Below are 18,781 nucleotides of genomic sequence, written 5' to 3'. Positions count from 1 at the left end.
TCTGCCCTCTCCAGACCACTGGGCAGGTCCATCACCTGTCTATGCCAGGGCCTCTCCGGGCTACCAAGGGAATGGATTTGGCTCTGGCCAGTGGGGAGCATTGGCAGGGAGTTGGCAGCCCCCACAAGAGCTAACCATCCTCCACAGCTGCGCAGGGCACCAGGAGATATCCTAGAGGTGCAGAGGAGTCACCCCACATTCAGTGGCCATGTGCCTCTCTCCAAGTGAGAACTCCTTGCCCCTGCATTAGCTCCATTTTCCAGCTTCTTCCCCCTCCACATTTTTTTGCTTCTGTAGTCTCCAGCCTTCAGAAGCTGTGATTTGGGGCAATGGCAGAGAGGACAGAGGTCAGATCCCCTACTCACAAGAACTACCTGTCTTCCTGAGGGTTTATTCATGATCTAGACCTTCAGAGCCAATGTCCATGCAGCCAGGAGCACAAAAGCAGCCTGTTGTGGGGAAACTGAGGCAGACTCCCCAAAAGGAGCTTGCTGAAGGTCAGAGCTGGGACGGAGCTCTACCAGACTCAACCCATGCACCCCGACAGCTTACAGAGAGATACAGAATCACCCACTATAACTGGCCTTAGGATGGGATGGCTCCAGGAGAGAGCAGGGGTGACCCAAAGTTTCACAGGACCTGCCTGAACTGAGCAACCCTGATGGGCAGCCCAGGGTTTGAGGTGTGCTGCAGTGTTTTGAATTCAAAGGAGCCTGCTCAGCAGAAAAAATGGGTCCGCACATCTCCCAGCACACAGATCCTGCATTTCTGCAGCTCCCCTCCTGCAGGGCCCTCCTGCACCCACGCATGTCCTCCCTGTCCCAGACACACCTGCACAAAAACAGTAAAACACATGCAAACAAACATGCTTGCACACAGGCACACACAGGGACAATGTCACCAGCACACACACACTGACAATTTGCCATATATTCATAGACATGCATGAAGACACACGAGCCAACTTGTTTGCACACCCACCAGGGGCTCACGCTCACAGAGATGGGTGTGCACAAAAGCTCACGTGCACACAAATGGTTGTGAACATGCAGAGACGAGTAACCTGCACACGTACACACACACGCACCAGGCTGCTTGCATGCACTCACACCCACCCAGCCCTGCTCACACCCACCTATGTGTTCCCATGGGTGGGCACATGGCTGGGAGTTCCCAGGAGCCCCGTGTGCCTCCCCGCTCCCAGCGCCACTGTGAGCAAGCCAGGAGGGAATTTCCAGCTGTGACGCTGCAGCTGACAGATTTAGAGGCTCCCTCCCCAGCACCCGCTGGGCCAAGTTAATGGTTCACTAGCACCCTGCTTCCCCTGCCCTTCCCCGCTGGCTGCCTGGGGGCGGGCGAGGAGGGACCCGCTGGTGGGCATCACGAGCACCCCACCGCAGCTCCCCTCGCCTTGCAGCCTGCCCTCACTGCGAGCTCTGCTCCTGCCCTGCCTGGCAGTTCCCAGGGCACGGGGCACTGCCTGCCTCGACTGACAGCCCCGGTAGCCCTTTTGCAGAGGGGTGGATGGGCAAAGGCCCCGTGCCCTGCGTTGCTACAGTGTGGAGGGCACAGGAGCGTGGACCTCTCTGCCCAGACTCTGGCTCTGCTGACATCCCTCGCGGGCTCCTCTGCCCAGTGTGGCATTGCCAGCCGAGCAGGCGCTGTGCACACACGTTCCCCTCTGCAGGTACCTAAACCTCCACGCTGGGTAAGGCTGGAGAAACCAGTTCCCGCAGGCTCCTTGCAACATGGGAGGGACCCCCTCAGAGACCCCCGGAGCCTCTGGAGCAGAGGGATGGCAGCCTGCCCTGCTGCGCAGCCAGGCGGGCTGCTCCTCGCCCTGTGTTTGCCCACGAGGGGCACGGGCCGATCAGGTTACCAAGACATGCCTGGCACCGTGCCGGCCAGGTGAGGCTGCACGTGGCCCACGGCATGCCAAGCGAATGCCTCGCGTGTCGCCAAGCCAACAATGTCAGTGCTGCACAGGGCTTCTCTCTGCCAGGCCCCATGGTGGGGACTGCAGCGATGGTGGCTGAAGACAGAGTAAAAAGAATGGAGGATACCTTCAGGAAACTCACAGCCCATCACCATGGTGTCAGGGCAGCTAGCCGTAGCTCCTGCATGAGGCGTGAGTGGAGGGACCGTGGACTGCAGGTCACCGCAAACATTCCAGGTCAGGTGGTGGCGGGACACAAACTGGCATCCCCAAGTGATGGTGGCCATGGATGATGGGAGGAGAGCACCCACCCAGCCTGGGGGCTGCAGAGCGGGGCAGGAGAGCGCTCGCCCTCACCCACACTCATCTCCTGGCTCTATAACCATCGAGAAAAGCAGAGAGTGGATAAAAAATGAGCCGGGCTCTGCCATGGGTCCCAGCATGGCCAGCACAAACAGGAGGCGGGAAGGAGTCCGTCTGATTGGGACTCATGGCTGCGGCAGGACGACTCTCTGGCCGGTCCCAGTACAGTGGTCAGTGCTTCCCAGCCCTCCCCAGGAAGCGCTGTGGCACGCCGGCTTTAAATAGCTTTATTGGTGGAAGCTCTGCGCCCGCAGCCCCCACCGGGGATGCCAGGCAGCCCCATGCTGTCCCCCGGGAAAGCCGTGATTCCCAGAGCTGGGCTCACCCACGCTGTCCCTGCTGCCGGCTCAGCCTGTCTTTGTCCCTGGGGGGGCTGCAGCATGAGCCTGGGGGTGGCCCTCAAATTGTCCTCGCTCGACCCCAGGCCATCAGACGCAGAGGCTGAGCTGCTGACGGACGGAGCACTTGCGGCACTGCACCACACAGCACCAGTGGAAGCGGCAAAGGCAGTTCTCCTCCAGCACCACTGTCTCGTCCCGGTGCCCTCGCCCGCAGCACAGCAGGTCGCACCCGCTCGTGTCCATGGCTGTGCTGTTGCAGACGCGACCCCGGGTGCCCAGCGAGCCCGTCTTACGGTTAGCCGAGCAGAAATCGGGCGAGTCGGCTGAGTAGATGAGGTCCTGCTTGTCAGGAGGCTTGATGTTGTCGCCCACGGGGATGAGGGTTTTCCCGTCGTTGCCTCCCATCACCTTGAAAGCCCCGTTGAAGCGCTCGAGCAGGCGGTCCCCCACCTCGCGGAAATGGGGCATCTTCCGCCAGCAGGTCCGCAGGGTGCAGGAGCCCGACAGCCCGTGGCATTTGCACTCTGTCCTCATGTAGCTGCGCACCGCCTGGGGAAGAGACGGCGATGCTCAGCCCTCGGTCCCCCACCTCCCTGCCCAGCACCCCCAGCCAAAATCCCACCTCTTGGTGCTGCCCTGGCCCAGGGGAGGGTGCTGGGGGGGGCACAGGGGGTTTCCAAAGCACCTGCAAAGGGCTCCTGAAAGATATTGGATCCATATTTCACCCAAACTTGGTGCAGGTAACATGGCTTGTGTGAGATAAGGGTGGGAGGTTGAGCTGGGTAGGGGCACGAGGCGGAGTGAGGCTTGCCCCCCCTGAGGGCAGGGGGCACGGGGGCCTTACCAAGCGCCCGGCTTCGTTGTTGTGCAGGTCGATGAGAGCTCGGATGTCATTCTTGCCCTTCTTGCTCTTGGCATCCATGAACTGCTGGGATTTCTCGTAGCCGAACTGCACGTCGTCGCCACAGCCCCCCCACTCCCAAGCTGTGCCCTCCATGCCCGGACCCGCCGTGGGCGAGGGGGGAGCCCGGCTCCGTGTCAGCTCGCAGCCGCACTGCAGCAGCTCGCCCATGCTGCAGGCCTGTGTGATGGCGTGGCTCACCCCGGCCGCCGTGATGGCGTACACGAAGGCTGTCTCCCGGATATCTGCAGGAGAACAGACAGGGCCGGGATGCGGGGTCAGCTCTGCCAAAGGCTCTGCAAGCAAAGCATCCCCCTGCCGACACCTCATGGGGGCTCAGACCTCCCCTTCTCCCCCTTCCTCTGTGCTCGGTGCTGTTACCCGGGTGATGGCACCCACCCTGGAGCGGGCTGCCTGGGGCGGGAGCTGTCTCTTGCAAGCAGATATGCAGAATTTGGGGGATGGCAAGGCCCTGTCAGCATTTTTCCACCCCAGCTGTAGGGTCCTAGGGGCAACAAATCTCCTTCCTCCACTTGCAAGGATGGGTGTTGCCCCACTGAAAAGAGGGGAGCTTGGAGAGCATAGTGGGTCCTGGGTGACAAGGTGGTACCCGCAGCTTCCTCACACTGCCCTGCAATGTATCTCCAAGCAGTGAAAATCCCATCCCCAGCTGCAAGCTGTCACCTGGAGAGAAGTGCTGCAAGGGACACCGCAGGTGCCACCCACCCCTCTGCAGGGTGGCAGCGATGAGGCTGCGCTGCCCGCTCTGACCCCATACCCGCTTTGCCATGGGGTGCTGCCTGCCCCCCTCCCTCCGCCGGCACAGCCTCCACCCTGCAGGATTATTTATTATTAGTATTTGCTCCTGTCTCTCTCTGCTCCGGGACACAAATTCCAAACATCGTTCCCCTGCCCGGACCTGCCGCTCGCAGCCGCAGCCAGCGGGGGATTCTGGCAGCAGGGGCGCGGCGCCCTGCTGGGGGGGTCCCGTGCTCCCCCTGCCCCATGCCAGGTGAACCCCTGCCCACCCGAACGCCAGGGCAGGGCTGGCGCAGGGTGGTGACATGCAGGGGGTGCCTGGGGCATGGGGACGGAGGGGAGATGTGTTTTGGGGGGTGCCCCATCCCTCTGTCTCCAGCACTCTGACCTGTGGGCGCCGTGGGAATAAGGATTCCTGGGCATCGGCTCCATAAGCAGCACCTGATTCCCACTGGTGTTGGTAGGAACTGGGCACACCGGTGCCTTTCCAGCAGTGCCACCCCGGGGATGGGTGTCCCCTGCCCTGGCCCTCCTGCCCCCCACCAAGCCACACAACCACCCGCCTGCTCCCGCCTGGGGCTGGCAGAGCCCTCGGCAGGCAGCCGGCAGCCGGCACAGGTCCCCATGCCATCCCGCTGGAACCGGGGGGATGCCGCTGCTCTGACAGCTCCTCCGGACACGTGGCTGCCCCCACGGCAGCCTGCGCTGGCACGCCGGGCCTGGCATGGGCCGCAGGGAGGGAAGGGGGCACGGCTGCCACTGTGCCGGGGAGGCCACGGCCGGGAACTGGAGCCCGCTGCAGCATCCTTGGAAAGAAGAGGCAGTCGGATGGGAGGTGCCCAGCCGATGGCAGCTGGGAACCCCAAAAATGCTGGGATGATTTATGCAGTCCCTGCAGGCTTGCAGGGAGGCTGGTGCCTGCTGGCACCTCTCAGTGCAGGGCAAGCTCTCTGCTTCTGACACCCATAATGCAGCCCTGGGGACCTCCACATCTCTAGCTGGGATGCCCCACGTCCTCAGAGTGCCAGGGGCTCCCCAACTCACCACTGTCCCCAGCACATTGCTCATCTCCACCGCCCCAGCAGTGAGGCTGGGCCAGACCGCGCGAGGCGGCTCCTTCAGCATCCCCGTGCCTGATGCGCCTGCGTCTCCCCCAAGCCAAGGTGCCCCCGGGTACCCGGCAGCTCATCCGCCAGCATCACCCACTCGCCACCTGGTCAGGCCCTGGCATCCTGGCAGCACCCCGCTTCCAGCCTGGAGCCCTGCCTGGCACAGGTCCCACCTGCCTCGCTGCCACGTCGGTGTGAAAACAGGGACTCCAGAAGCAGGAATGTCCCCCGTGGGCCCCTTGGCTGAATACACCTCCCCCGTGTCGGGGGGAGCCCATACTTGCAAATCAGTTTCTTAAACGAGCCTACCCCCCCGCCCCGGCCGGTGTCTCCCACGGAGCATAGCTCTACCCCCAGCCGGTACCCACAGCCACTGGGTGCTCGGGGTGCTCTGCCCCTGCCAATGCCCCCAGGGAGGCCACCCTGACCCCCCCCCGCAAGGCCCGAGGGCAAACCCGCTCTGCCTCGGCCGGGGCTCGCTCCATCACCTTCATCCGCTCCGGCACAGGGGCCAACGTGGCAACAGGGGCAGGACTAAACCCACCACCCACTCAGTGGTCCTACCAGCCCGAGGTGCTTCGAGCATCCCCCCCTTCCCTACCCACCCCGGAGCCTCCCTCCCTGGGGAGCGTGGCAGGGCTTTCCCATCCCTTCCACCCCCACGGGTGCCCCTCGCCCTGCCCCTGCTCTGGCTTTGATGCAGCTGGGCTGAGCTTGGGCCGCTGTACCCACCTGGCTGCGAGCTGCCCACCCCTCCCTGCCACCCCGCCCCTGTCCCTCGGGGTGACATTGCCACCCACCCAGGGACGTAGGGATGGGGGGCAAGCGCTCCCCTCCTCTGCTGCCTGCGAGGCCGGCAGGAGGGATTGGCAGGGCACCCGTGGGGCGAGGGGCAGCTCCCAGCGGTTGCGCGCTGCCTCCCACCCAGGCCCCTTCCCCCCCGCACACCCCGGGGTCCCGGGGGAGCAGTAAATCACTGCCAGACGAGGGTGCATTCTTGGGCTTTGTGAAGCCCCACGCTGTCTGGGAGCATTGGTAATTGCTTCATTACAACACAGGGAGACATGTCCCGGCAGTAAAACCTCAGCGTGACTGCACCGGGGAGCACTGAGCAACCCCCTACACACACACACACGTACGCACGCGCGTGCACACACACACCCCCCCCTCCAGACTCCGCTCCAGGAGTCCCGGCGAGGCGCGAGACCGGGCGGCTGGAGGCTTTTTGGGAGGTGGGAGGCTGAGGAAGCGCTAGCCTTACCCTGCTGCAGGATCTTGCCGAAGTACTTGCTGTGGCTCGTGCAGTTCCAGCGGCGGAAGCGGAATTGGTACTGGCACTCCCGGACGCCCAGCTTGGTGCCCTTGGCCACTTCCTGCACGATCTCTGGCTCCAGCTGGCACAGCTCTGCTTGCTTCCCCGCCAGCCGCTTCGTCTTGCGGCAGATGCTGTTGGGGTCCATGACCAGGGGGCTCCCCACTGCCCTGCAGGAGGGACAGCGAGCAGAGCAAAACCAGCACCCGAGCCTGGGGGGTACCAGGGTGGGGATGGGGCACGGCCAGACCTGCTCCCAGGGACGGAGCAGGGCTGCGGGGCAGTGCCAGCTCAGCGCTGAGCCTGAGTGACAAGGAGACAGGGAGAGGTATGCAGGGAGGGCAGGACAAAAGGTATGGGTGGCACCTGCATGCCAGCACCCAGGGGATACCTTGCCCTGCTCCGCCGGTTGGGGAATGGTGGAGTTGATGGGGGGCTGGCTGGAGGATGACGCTGGAACATGCCACTCCACACCCCAAAGCCCTTGGGGATATCCCTGGGAATGATGGCGGGCGTCCCGGATGGGAGGTGGCAGAGATGCTGTGCCGCTCAGCACGTGCTTTTTGGGTCAGCACAGCCCTGGCACTGCGGTGTAACCGATGCCCGGCGCAGCTGCAGCTCCCAGAGCCCTGCAGGCACAGCGGGGAGCCCAACCGGTGCTCTTGGTGTGCCTCCCCTCTCCAGGGGGGCTCGCTGCTTTACCCCGTGGGAGACGAGCCGAATGACCTTGCCAGCGATAAAGCCCTTTGGCTGCTGGCCAGGCTCCCATGCTCGCCTCTCCCTACCCAGGCACCGGCTCCGGGGGAATGGAGCCGCGGGCGGGCGCGGGCGCGTGAGGGAGGGACGCAGGTGGCATCGCCAGCCCTGCCGATGCCAGCGCGGGAGGGCAAGTCTTGGCTGGGCCCGTGCCAGAGGCGGCTCCTCCTCGTCAGCACAGCTGGAGCGAGGTGCCGGGCTCTCTGGGCTGGGAGGCAAAGTCTGAGCACGACGCCGTGCTCCCCAGCCTGCCGCTGGCTACAGAAACTCCTGTGCTTTCCCCACACATTTCGCCTCGAGTGCCCTCCGCGGCACGGCTCATGCAGCTGTGCAGCCCGCCGGCGCCGTGCCCTGTGCCGGGGCGGGCGATGCTCCAGCTCCGCCGCGGGCAATGCCGGAGCCTCAGCGGGCAGAGGGCAGGCATGCCGCGCTGACGGCCTCCCACCCACGCCGCCCGTCCCGTGGCACCGAGACTGCGTGGCCACAGGCCACCTGAATTTAGCACGCCCCAAACACAGCCCCACTGAGCTGCCCCCCTCCAGTGCTGCTCCTGTGGGCTCAGAGCTCGTCCTGCTCGACAACATGATTTTCCTGGCTGTGGATGCCCACAGGACCCCAGGGCTGGACTCGGCATTCCCCAGCGCTTTGGGATGCCCAAGGACTGTGAGGCCACATCCCCTGGGGTCCCCTGGGGAGCGGCACCCGGGCGGCCTGTGCTGCCGGCAGCCCCGCTTGCTGGGGAGCACCAGCTGCGCTGCAGCTTCCAAACCCAGACCTTTATAGTCTGGCCAAGCCCCAGGGGCTTGAAAATCACAAGCTGAATCTCGGTGTTTAACTATGTTCTGGGTTTCCTTTTCGCTCTTGCGCAGCTGGGGGGCTGTGTTCGGGACACCAGGCTTCAGCACTTCGCATGCCATCCTGCTCCCGGTGCAAACCCCCTCTGAGCCCCTTGTCTGAAGCTCGAGATCCTGCCAGGGTCCCTCTGCCCCACATCAGGCTCCCAAGCTGCCCGCAGCTCCTGCCCACCAAAGCCCAGCTGGGTTTGGGGAGAACGTGCCCACTCGCACAGCCTGGAAAAGGAGCCCTTATGCTTTGGCTGGAGGTTTAAAAGGATTCCAAGAGCTCAATCGAGAGGCTCAGCCTGGAAATTTGACCTCCAGCAGGGAGGCAAGCACCCACCGCTGCTGGGGAGCACCCATCTCCCTTCACTCCCCACAACTTGGTTTCTCTTTGCTGCATGATGCACGGGCACCTCTGCAAAGGGATGGGGCAGCTGGGGAAGCATCGCGGGGCTGTGTCTGGGCTGGCACAGGCCCCCTGTGGATGGGGAAACTGAGGCCCACGTGGAAAGCCACTAGCGATCCTGCCCAGTCCCATGCCACGATGACCACATGGGGATTCAAGCCTCAGTGCCGGGCTCCGAGCTCACCCTCCTTGGGGACTGTGGGCTCCTGACATCCCCAACGGGATGGCGGAGGTTTGGCCGCCTGCTCCGGCAGGGTGGGGAAGACGGGGAGCCGGGCTGGGACTTTCATTAAGAGACGACTCTTTGTACTCATATAAAAACGATGCGCCAGCCCCCCGGGGCCGTCAGATCAAATGCTGAACTGCGGCTCACCCCGGCCCGCCGGATCAGGCCGGGAAGAAGAGCTCAGCCCCGCAGGGCTGGGGGGCGGCGGGCGGCTCGCCGGCACCGTGGGGGTCCCCACCCATGGCCCGGGCGGCGGCCAGGCCGGCGGGAGCGCGCAGGAGCTCGCCGGCCGTGCCGACGAGCCGTGGGGTGGGCTGCCTAAGTCCGGCGCGATATTAATTTCCGCTGGGCTCCGCTTTCTGGCGCGGGGAGGCTGCCGGGAGCCCGAGAGCTGTTTTGCTTTTGGAGGGGTTGGGGGGGGGGGGGGCGGGGGGGAGACAAGGGCAAGAAAAATGCTGCCAAACTGCTACCGCTTTGGCAAGGGCTCCGGCGCGGGGCCCAGATCTGCCTGAGCTTGTCCTGCTCCAAGGCCTCCCGCATCTACAATTAAGGTGCCCCACCTCTGCTGCCGGGCACTCCTCCCCCTGCCCTGGTGAAGGAACCGGGTCGCCAGCCTGGCTCCCCCCAAACTGCCCGGGGCACCCCTGCCCCCCGCCACCTCCCGCCTGGCAGCCCCTGGCTGGGCTCGGCGCCTCGGCAGCATCCCTCCCGCCTGCCATTGGCACCCTTCGCCTGCTGCCGAAACTGCCGCCGGGTGGCTGCCGCCTCGCCCCGAAAGGAGCCGGGACGATGAGCTCCGCTTTCTGCCGTGATTTCCAACACCCCTGTGCAAGGGGAACAACCCCCATTGCTGAACGGGGGAACCGAGGCACGGAAGAGGAGCTGCAACTCGCAGCCAACCTGCTGCTGTCACCCATTTGGCTGCCAGAGCTGCAGCCTGAGCCCGGTCCCGGTGACGCATGGGAAACAGGAGTCACTGGGGCTTCTGATGCAACCCCTGTGCTCTGGATGTGCGTAGAGCCGGGTGCTCCTAAGAGCCGTAATCAACAGCTTTTCCAGCTCAGCTCACTGTCATGGAGCCTCTGGTATGTCCCAGTCCAGTTTCCAGCCAAATTCATAGACCAAGGATCCTGGCACAAGTGCCCATCTCCCCCTTGGACATGGGGATGGTGTGGAGCAGGACTGTGTTCGAGGGGAGCCACTGGGGTCCCAGTTTGCAGGGAGTCGATGGAAAGGAGCTGGCAGAGACATGCGGCGAGGAGGAGGACGGCCAGCCTTCACAAACAGGACCTGCATCTTGGATGGAGAAATGTCTCCCTTGGTCCTGACAGCTCTGAAACCCTGAAGGAGAGCAACCGTTGTGCTGTGCCAGCTCCACGTGGGACCAGTCAGGTCTGCACTGATTGAGTACTGCTGCCCGGGCATTCCCGTGTGGCAAGGGGACGCCGCTGTGGGGCAGCAGGGGCACGGCTTGCCTCGCATCCAGGTCTCCATCCCAGCCCCTGGATGCCTTCAGGAGGGGGATGCGGGGTGCCAGGGTACCTGGCCCATCGCCCCAAGCCCACAGGCACTTCTCCACCTGCTTGGAGAGGCAGGAGCAGCGGGATGCCAGCCCTGGAGAGCCGAGCTCCATCCCCGGGGGGACAGGTCACCCCACATCCCCACCACTGGCGTCACGCTCGGTGACAGCCCTGCAAGGAAATCGGCCCCAACGGGAGCCCGTCTCCTTCCAAGCGGCACAAACAGGGCGAGAGGGGGACACACACGAATTTTCACGCATCCAGCTTTCCCTTCACCCCACACAGGCGCGCGGTGGGTACCCGGCCCCTCACCCGGGGCGATGCGTGGGTGCTGCCACTAACCGGGGCAGCGGGGTGTGGAAAGCGGAGCAGGAGGCGCGGGGCGGGGGGGGCGGTGAGTAAGCAGCAAGTCACTGCCCCGGGGGGCACGGCCGGGGCTCAGCTGCCAAGCAGCACTGGGGGCACGGAGGGAGCGGGAAGTGCCGTGGGTCGGAGAGAGCAGGGGGACCCCATTCCCTGCCCTCCTTCTTGGCAAGGGTGGCATGCAAACAGCTGGGAAGCCACCCAAAGGATAGAGGCTTTGGCGTGGCGTGGCATCAACCCACAGACCTGCCGGCTGCGGGGTCAAGCCGAGGCCGGGCAGCCGCGGGCAGGAGCTGCCCAAGCTTGTGCTGTGGGTACAGGGAGGGATGGAGAGAGGACACACCCGCAGAGGTGGCAGTCCCAAAACTGTGTCCAAGCCCTGGAGGGGCCGGTATGAAAAGAAAGGGGTCTACCCACCCCTGGTCACTGCGTCCTTCCTCTGGGCACTCGTGGAGGCTGGAGCTGGGGTTTCACAAGGGCTGGGCTAGCGTATGCCCAAATGTGGGTGCCACACGTGGCAGCAAGACCCTGTATGTCCTGAGCAAATATTGGGATGTGCCCAGCTCTGCCTAGCACCCTCCTGCACGGAGGGGATTTGAAGGGGTCAAGCCTCTGACGCAAAGCCTAACGGAGTCCTCCAGCTTGGGGCGTGCACACAGCAGGACTGGGCAGCCTGGGTGCCGCTGTGGGAGAGTGGAGGTGACCGGGAGTAGGGACAAGGGATGGCATGGGGGAAAGCTCAGTTGTCTCTGGGGGGTGACACAAGTAGCCCAATTCTGGAGCAGGTGCCATCTCAAAGAGCACAAAGGAAACATTTTCCCTTTGAAAAACCCACTGGGCCAGTGGCTGCCCCAGAAGGGGCACAAGGGGATGGCGCTGGGCAAGGGGCTCCTGCGCTGAGAGGTGCTTTGCTGCCTGCACGGCGCAGCTCTGGGGCTGAGGGCATGCCCGGGACAGCTGGGCAGCCCAGTCCGCCGGGCGCCATGGGGGGCTGTGGGCTGTGGGGTGGCAGGGGTGGGTCAGCAGGCCTGGGGGGGGGTGACTCACGATGCTCACCCCAAGACATGCAGGCAGGGCCCTACAACCCAGCAGCCTGCCCTTACAGGCTCCGCAGGGTGCGGGTACTGGCTGGGGTGGTGGAGGAGAAGGGGAGGCCACCGGTGCCTGAAACCCACCCAGGGGTGTATGGCTTCAGAGGGTGCAGGGCCAGGACCCCTTCAAGCAAGGATGCAGCCATGGGTGCTGGTGGATGGGTCCTCCCTGAGCTCCTCTGAAGGAGCTCGATGAAAACCTGGAGATGCACTGCCCACATGCATGCATGGGAAGGGGACACAGGGCAGGTGTCCATCCCTTGGGGCCCCCTCAGACCCACAGCTGGAGTGGAGCACATCTCACTTGGGATGGTTTTCCCCCTTGCGCTCTCTTCCACCCCGCAACTGCTTTTGGCCTTACCCACAGAGAGCTGATGGGCATTGGGGGAGCCTGGCTTTGCTTGCCCCCATCCCCACGGTGCTTCTGTCCCTGCAAGCACAGTCCAACCACCGACCGGCTCAGCTGAAATCCTGCCCTGAACCTGCCCGGGGCTCCTGAGACACCAGGTTTGCCTGCCCCATACCCCTGCACCCTCCGGGCCAGCCCGGGAGCCCCAGGTGGTCCCTTACCTGTCCTGTTCAGGGAGGAATCACTGTTGCACAAGAAGCCGGGTGAGAAACAGGAAAAGATGAGGGGAGGAGGAAGAAAGAGATTTTGCGGGGCTGGTGGGAGCAAGGGGAGCCTATTCCCTGCAGCCCGGCACTAACCAGGGGACCGGCAGCACCTGAATGACACATCTTCCCAGCGGCACTGACCATAGCCTGCTCCCCTCTGCCATGGCAAGGTCTGTGTGTCTGCTTGTCCCCCTGTCCCTCTGCCTCTTCTTAGACGCAGAGGCACAGGGGGTATAGGACAAGTGTGCCTGTATCTTCAGTGAGCCCTCGGGGGACATTCTACCACGCTGAGGATGCTCTTTCTCAGGCTACGATGTCATCAGTATGATGTCACTGCTCGTACATCACACCCAAACCTTTCTCTGTAGACGCAGCCATCTGCCAGCATCCCAACGGGTGCAGTTACCACCCATAAGTGCCCAAGCCCGGTGGTGTGCTGGGGCTGGAGACTGTGCCCCCCAGGACCCAGTCCCGCTGCCCCCCACCGTGACACTCGCACAAATCTGTTTCTCACCTACGTGCGAAAAAAAATGCCTCAAACAGGCAGCCCCTGTGCCCACACCCTGCCCTGCACAGCCAATGCACCCAGGGGTGGGATGGGGCAGTGGTAAAGTCCTTCCTTTCCTGCCCAGGGGAACATGCCCCCTTGGCTAAGCACCCACGGGTGCCCAGAAGCACACACATGAAGGCATGCCACTGAAGTCCCTATGCATCAGTGACAGGGACAGCAAGGAACAGCTCTACCAATGCCACAAGCCTTGGGGCTTCCAGGAGCCCTGGTACAACAGGCGGCTGCACCCCTAGACCCCTCCTCACCAAAAGCAAAACTCACAGACACCAGAGCTGGTGAAAGGGGACGGGTACTGGGATGAGGCACGCGGGAAGATGCCTGTCTTGAGCTGGCTCAAAGGGCTGGGCAGCACCCGGACCTCTCTCACCCGCATGGGAAGAGCTCCCTGGAAATGAGGGATGATCTCAGCTGGGGGCCGGAGATCCCAAGCTCTGGGGGAAGTGGCTTGTGAATCAGCTGGCTGCTCTGGTGCCCCATCCCGGGAAGCCTGGCCCATCCTTTTGGTGATGCTGGTGGCCTCATCCACACATCACCTCCTCCGGGCTCGCTGGCTCCAGAGCGAAGCAGGGTGCGTGCTTGGTGGTGATCCCCCTGCAGCCACTCTGCTGCCCGGCGCATTTGGCTGCGCTGTGTGCAGCTGGGTTATTATTCTTAAATTAAAGGTTCCTTTTCTTCTTTTTTTGAGAGAAGAAAAAACAAGTTTGACCCCTTGCCCTCCTCTGCCAAATCCTGCTAATCTCCCCAAGCCGGCGCTGCCAGCGCACGCACGGCATGGTCATGGCACCAGCAGGACCCAGGCTCGGCGGAGAGACGCAGGTCTGAGCAGCCAGGGCAGGGAGCAGCGATACCCCAGCACCCTGCCCTCATTGGTGCCGTCTGCCTGCCCCCAAACTGAAGGCAAAGAGAGCTCCTGCTTCACCCCTGCCTGCTCCAGCCATGGGCAGGGTGGCACCCTTGTCCCCAGAGCTGGGGTGTGGGGCATGATCTTGGGGGTGAGGGCTCACCGGGTGGGTTATTGATGAAGATGGGGCAGAGAAAGTAGGGAGAGCTGAAGGGACAGCAGTGTGTGCGGAGCAGCGGTCTGAGAATTAGCCCAGGACAAACAGCAGCTCTTGGCCAGCGGGAGGGACTGTGCCCCGGGATAGCACAGCTACCCTGAAGGGGGTGGCAGGGAGCAGGGGACCCTCCACACGCACACTGCCCCTGAGTGCCCCAGCCAGGGCTTTCCCTGCCTCGCTCTCCCCCCCTCTCCAAAAAACCCAAGGTCTCCCACCCACATTAACCCCTTCCCTGGCAATAAAGACAGCTCTTGGGCTCCGGGGCTAAACTCTCAGCTGGCGTGCTATGATCGTAACAGCATCATTAGAGCCACCAAGGTCCCTCCTTTTGCCCTGCACCCCTGGACCCAGGGCTAGCGAAGGGGATGGAGCCGTGGAATAAATCACTGGCGGGCAGGCAGGGGACCGGGAGGTGAAAGGCTTACGGAGAGCTTTATTTTAGGGGTCAAAAGAGTGTGACAATGTAGAGACGAATAGCCTCAGATAATGAATGATAGCCCGGACGACACACCAGGGAGCTGGAATCTAAGCACTTAAAACCGGATAAAGACAGGCTGGGTGAAATTCTTAATAGATTTAAATAGTTCATGTTTCGACAGATACCTGGGCTTTCCAAGGCTGGGTCCCAGCTCTGCGCCTGTAATGAATCCCCCACCCCCTCTGGTATCCTGCAAGGCACCGTCTCTGCCTTTGATGAAGGCACCATTACAAACAGGGGTTTTGTCCCGGCTGTGTCCAGGCCACCGCTCGGGAGGGGACACCGTAGGGACCCTCAGGCTTTTAATTAAAGTTGACTTATTGGAGGGGTCTGGAGGCCCCTACTCCCCCTTCCCCACCCCTCAGGCGTACAACCCTCCCAGGCTGCGAGCTTGGGGTGCAGGGAGGCAGGCTGCAGCTCTCTCCACAGGACCTGGGTGCCCCATGCCCCTGGGGGTCCCCCAGCCCGCTGTCCTCAACACACTCATGTGCCAGAACCCCAACAGCGCTGGGGTGCCCCTGGTCTGGATCCGCCTGGCCAGCGAGCAGTGGTCCCCACCCAAGGGGTGCCCTGGGTGTAGGGGACTCTTCCCCAAGCTGGGGTGGGGGGACCACCGCTGGAGAACGAGGGACCCTGCGCGGCTCTCCTGACGCCCACCCCGGGATGTCCTACTCACCACCAGAGCCCGATGATGTTGGCGGGGCAGAGGAGGATGAAGAAGAGTCCCAGCTGGGTCCGGGAGGAAGGCAGCATCCTGCCAGGGCTGAGGGGAGCGCCGAGCCCACTCCGCGCCCCCCGCGGGGAGCCGGGCAGCCGGGCTCGCCGCCGCCCCGAGGGTCCGGCCGGGCCCCCGGCGGGTGGGTGCCCTCTGCCTCCCTCCGCCGGGCCGGGGCGGGCGGGCACCGCGGCCGGCGGGGCTGGGCCGGGCCGGGCCGGGCCGGGCTGGGCAGGCACCTCCGGGCGGCTGGAGCGCGGCGCGGAGGCTGCTCCGGAGGAGGAGGAGGAGGAGGAGGGACGGGGCTGCGAAAGCATCTGCCTCCGACGGGGAAACCGGAGCCCGGGGGGACGGACAGGGCGGGCCGGGCGGGGGGACTCGTGGGTGCCAAGCTCGGCTCCCGGCGCGCAGCCACGGCCACGGCGTGGGCACAGCCACGGCCACGGGCACCCTCCGGCCAGCGGGACGGTGGCCGCAGCCTGCCCGGCCCCACGTCCCGCCCCCGCGCCTGGATGTGCACCCCTTTTAGCGGGGTCTGGCTGGCACAGCCCTGTCCCCCGCAGCCCCGGGGAGCTGGCACGGCCCCGCCTGGCACAGCCCCACCTGGCACAGCTCGGCTCAGCCCTGCAGCCCTGGCGGGAGCCTGCCTAGCACAGCCCTGCCTGGCTCCGCTCGGGGTCCTGGCACGGCCCTGCCAAACCCGACCCGGCCTCGAGGTCCCCCCTGGCACCTGCCCATTGCTCTCCTGCCCAGCCCTGATGCCCCTGGCCAATGCCTTGCCCAAACCTGGCACCCCTGCATTGCCCCCCAGCACAGCCCTGCCTGGCCCCTGGCCCTGTGCTGCTTCCGCCTGGCACAAGCCTGGCTCCATGGCCCTGCCTGCCCTCGGACCAGTCTGTCCTGCTGGGGAAACTGGAGGTGTGACACCCTACCCCAAGCATCTCCCCACACTTGGCTCCAGCTCCCTGGGACAGGGGGAGATGCAGGTGGGTGACGGGAACAAGCCCCAGCAGCAAAGAGACTGGGAGAAGAGTGCGGGGAGGTCTGGCTTGTTTACGGTGATCCCATCTCAGGTACAGCAGGGACCCAGGAGGGAGACAGCCCCCAGCACTGGATCACAGCAGGAGCTGCCTGGGGCAGGAGGAAGCTGAGGGGCCTGGGGGACAATGACACCAGGGCTGAGTGGCTGCGGACAGGAGGAACTGGTGTCCGTAGGCTACCACCCCAATTTTCTCCCTCCTGAGCAGCCTCAGGAATGGTTTCCCAGGGCTCAGCCCAGGGCCCTGGGTCTCTGCTTCCTCTTGCACCATCCATGACTCAGGGCAGAGCTTGGGGATGCAGCTCCCAGCCCCGCAGAACCAGGGCCATGGATCCTGGGCCTGGGACAGCCACCCTGGGTGGCCCTGATCCACCTCTGCACCCACCTCTGCTCAGCACCCAGCCAGCCCACTGGGTTACCCCGAGGGAAATGGGGTGTCTGCCACTAGCAGTGGGCAAAGCAGAGCACCCTCGCTGCTGCTGAGCTCACCCCTCCCTCCAGCAGCGATTTGGGCTCTGTCCTCCTTCCTGGAAGGGTACCAACCCCCATCCCCTGCCCATCTCTAGCCCCTGGCTTGCCCATCAGTGGTCCTCTTGCCCTCATCGGGGCTTCTCCGGTGGTTTCTCCTCTTCACCTGGGCACGTTCACTCCCCACTATCAGTGTTTGGTGGTGAATGACTCAGGTTTTATCTGTGGCTTGGCAGGGTTCTCCTCTTCCTCCTGGGTGCAGAAGGTAAGAGACTCCCACTGCCTCCAGAGGTTTCCCACCTGCTCCTTTCCCTGCCCTCCCACACAGGGACTGCTCTCCCAGTCTGCTCCCTTGGTGTGGTTACCAGACTTGAGCTGTCCTGACCCCAGCACAGGGACACGGGGACCTTCCCTGAGCTGGGCACTGCATGTGGGCTGCTGCATCGTGCCTGGTCCCTGGTGTCTTTTGCTTTCATCCACCAGCCTCCATCCTACCTGCCCCACGGGAACCCCATCACCTCAAATCTAGGGGGGGAGAAGTCAGCAACAAGGAGCTTTTTGGACGGCCTCATCCCTGCTGAGGCCGGGGACAGGCTGACACCATGCCCGGGGCCCCAGTCCCTGCGGGCAGAGCTCCGGCGGCGGCTCGCTGCAACGCACGGCTCATCTGCCGGCGTGTTGAAAGTGCCTGTTGTCCCCCCGCCCCGAGCGCCCGGCCTCCTCGCAAAGGCAGCGCGGGGCAGGTGAGAAGCCTTTATCTGATTTCCTAAGGGCAGAAAAATCCCTTTGATTTTGCCCCGAAGAGGGGAGCGGGAGGAGGGGGAGCCCGGTCCCGGCGAGCAGGTGCGGCTGGCGCACAGCGACTCGCCTTATCACGTCCCAGCTCCGCGCGAGGCCGGAGGGGGCATGGGGGGCTGTGGTGCCCCCAGAATGTGTATGGGAACTGGCCCCATTGCCGGGGTCCTGTGGCGAAACCGCTCAAGAGGGGTTGGCGGGGTGGGTTGGGCAAAGATGGGCTCCTTGGCTTGTGCCTGTACCAGGGCGGCTGGGATCAGGGGGATGCCTGAGGTTTGCTCCTGCCTCCCAGCTTTTCTCTCAATTGCATAAAAATCCTCCTTTAGCAAGGAAGAAACTGGGGCATGGAGATGCTGAGACCTGCTTAAGCAGCTGGGGGGGCTGATTGTCAGCTCCCCCAGCTCCAGGACTGGCCTTTCTCACCTCCATTTCTGTAACAGGACCCAAAGGGCCACATCCTTCAGGGGACAAGGCCACAGTGGTGACACTGAGCCAGGGCTATGGGCAACAGGGATGCCACCGCCATCCCAAAGCAGCCTTCTCCACTGCAGCGGATCCTTTGTCTCTGCCTTCCCTCGCCTCTCGCAGCTCACCCCCCCCCCCCCGGCTTTTGTGTTATTACAAATTATAAAACAATTTTTTCCTGCCGTCCTGCATTCTTCTGCCTCCTGCAAGAATTTTAATGTATTTATTTTTGCTATCAGGGGAAAGCGCTGTGTTCCTCAGCCACCTCCAGGCAGCCCCGGCCCCGCTTGGCCACTGATGGAAATTAATGATGGAGGATGCAGGGGGGGGGAGCAGGCACCCCTGCACCCCTGCAGCAGAGATGTGTGGGGACAGGTGTCCCCAAAACTGGCCGTGATTTCCCGAGGACATGGAGGACGGAGAACCAGGTTGCTGCAGGGAAGGGTGATGGGGCAGCAGGGGCTGGCACGAGGCTGGTCCCCGGGAGATGCTGCGGGTTATGGGCTGGGGAAGGGACAGCTGTTGGGTGTCTGGGCAGGGCCAAGGGGTGCTTTGGGGTCCAGCTGCAGGACGTTGTGATGGGGAATCCTGTCCCCAATGCAACAGCATGGTGTTGGGCTTCCCTTGGGGAAGGGGAGACCCTCCCAGACACCAA

At 63.8% G+C, this 18,781-nt stretch overlaps 1 protein-coding gene across 1 annotated transcript; it reads right to left on the bottom strand.

Moving 5' to 3' along the window:
• Window positions 1-2,727: 2,727 nt before the first annotated feature.
• WNT6 (Wnt family member 6) lies at window positions 2,728-15,397 on the bottom strand (the record flags this gene model as incomplete). The annotated part of the gene is made up of 4 exons (XM_082001184.1): window positions 2,728-3,189; window positions 3,485-3,786; window positions 6,671-6,891; window positions 15,321-15,397. The coding sequence occupies 4 exons, from the start codon at window positions 15,395-15,397 to the stop codon at window positions 2,728-2,730; spliced, it is 1,062 nt and encodes a 353-aa protein (XP_081857310.1).
• Window positions 15,398-18,781: the final 3,384 nt, after the last annotated feature.

Source organism: Phaethon aethereus (genome assembly GCF_964289735.1).
Source record: "Phaethon aethereus genome assembly, chromosome: 6".
Taxonomy (NCBI): Eukaryota; Metazoa; Chordata; class Aves; order Phaethontiformes; family Phaethontidae; genus Phaethon; species Phaethon aethereus.
This window is presented reverse-complemented; position numbering and strand designations above follow the sequence as displayed.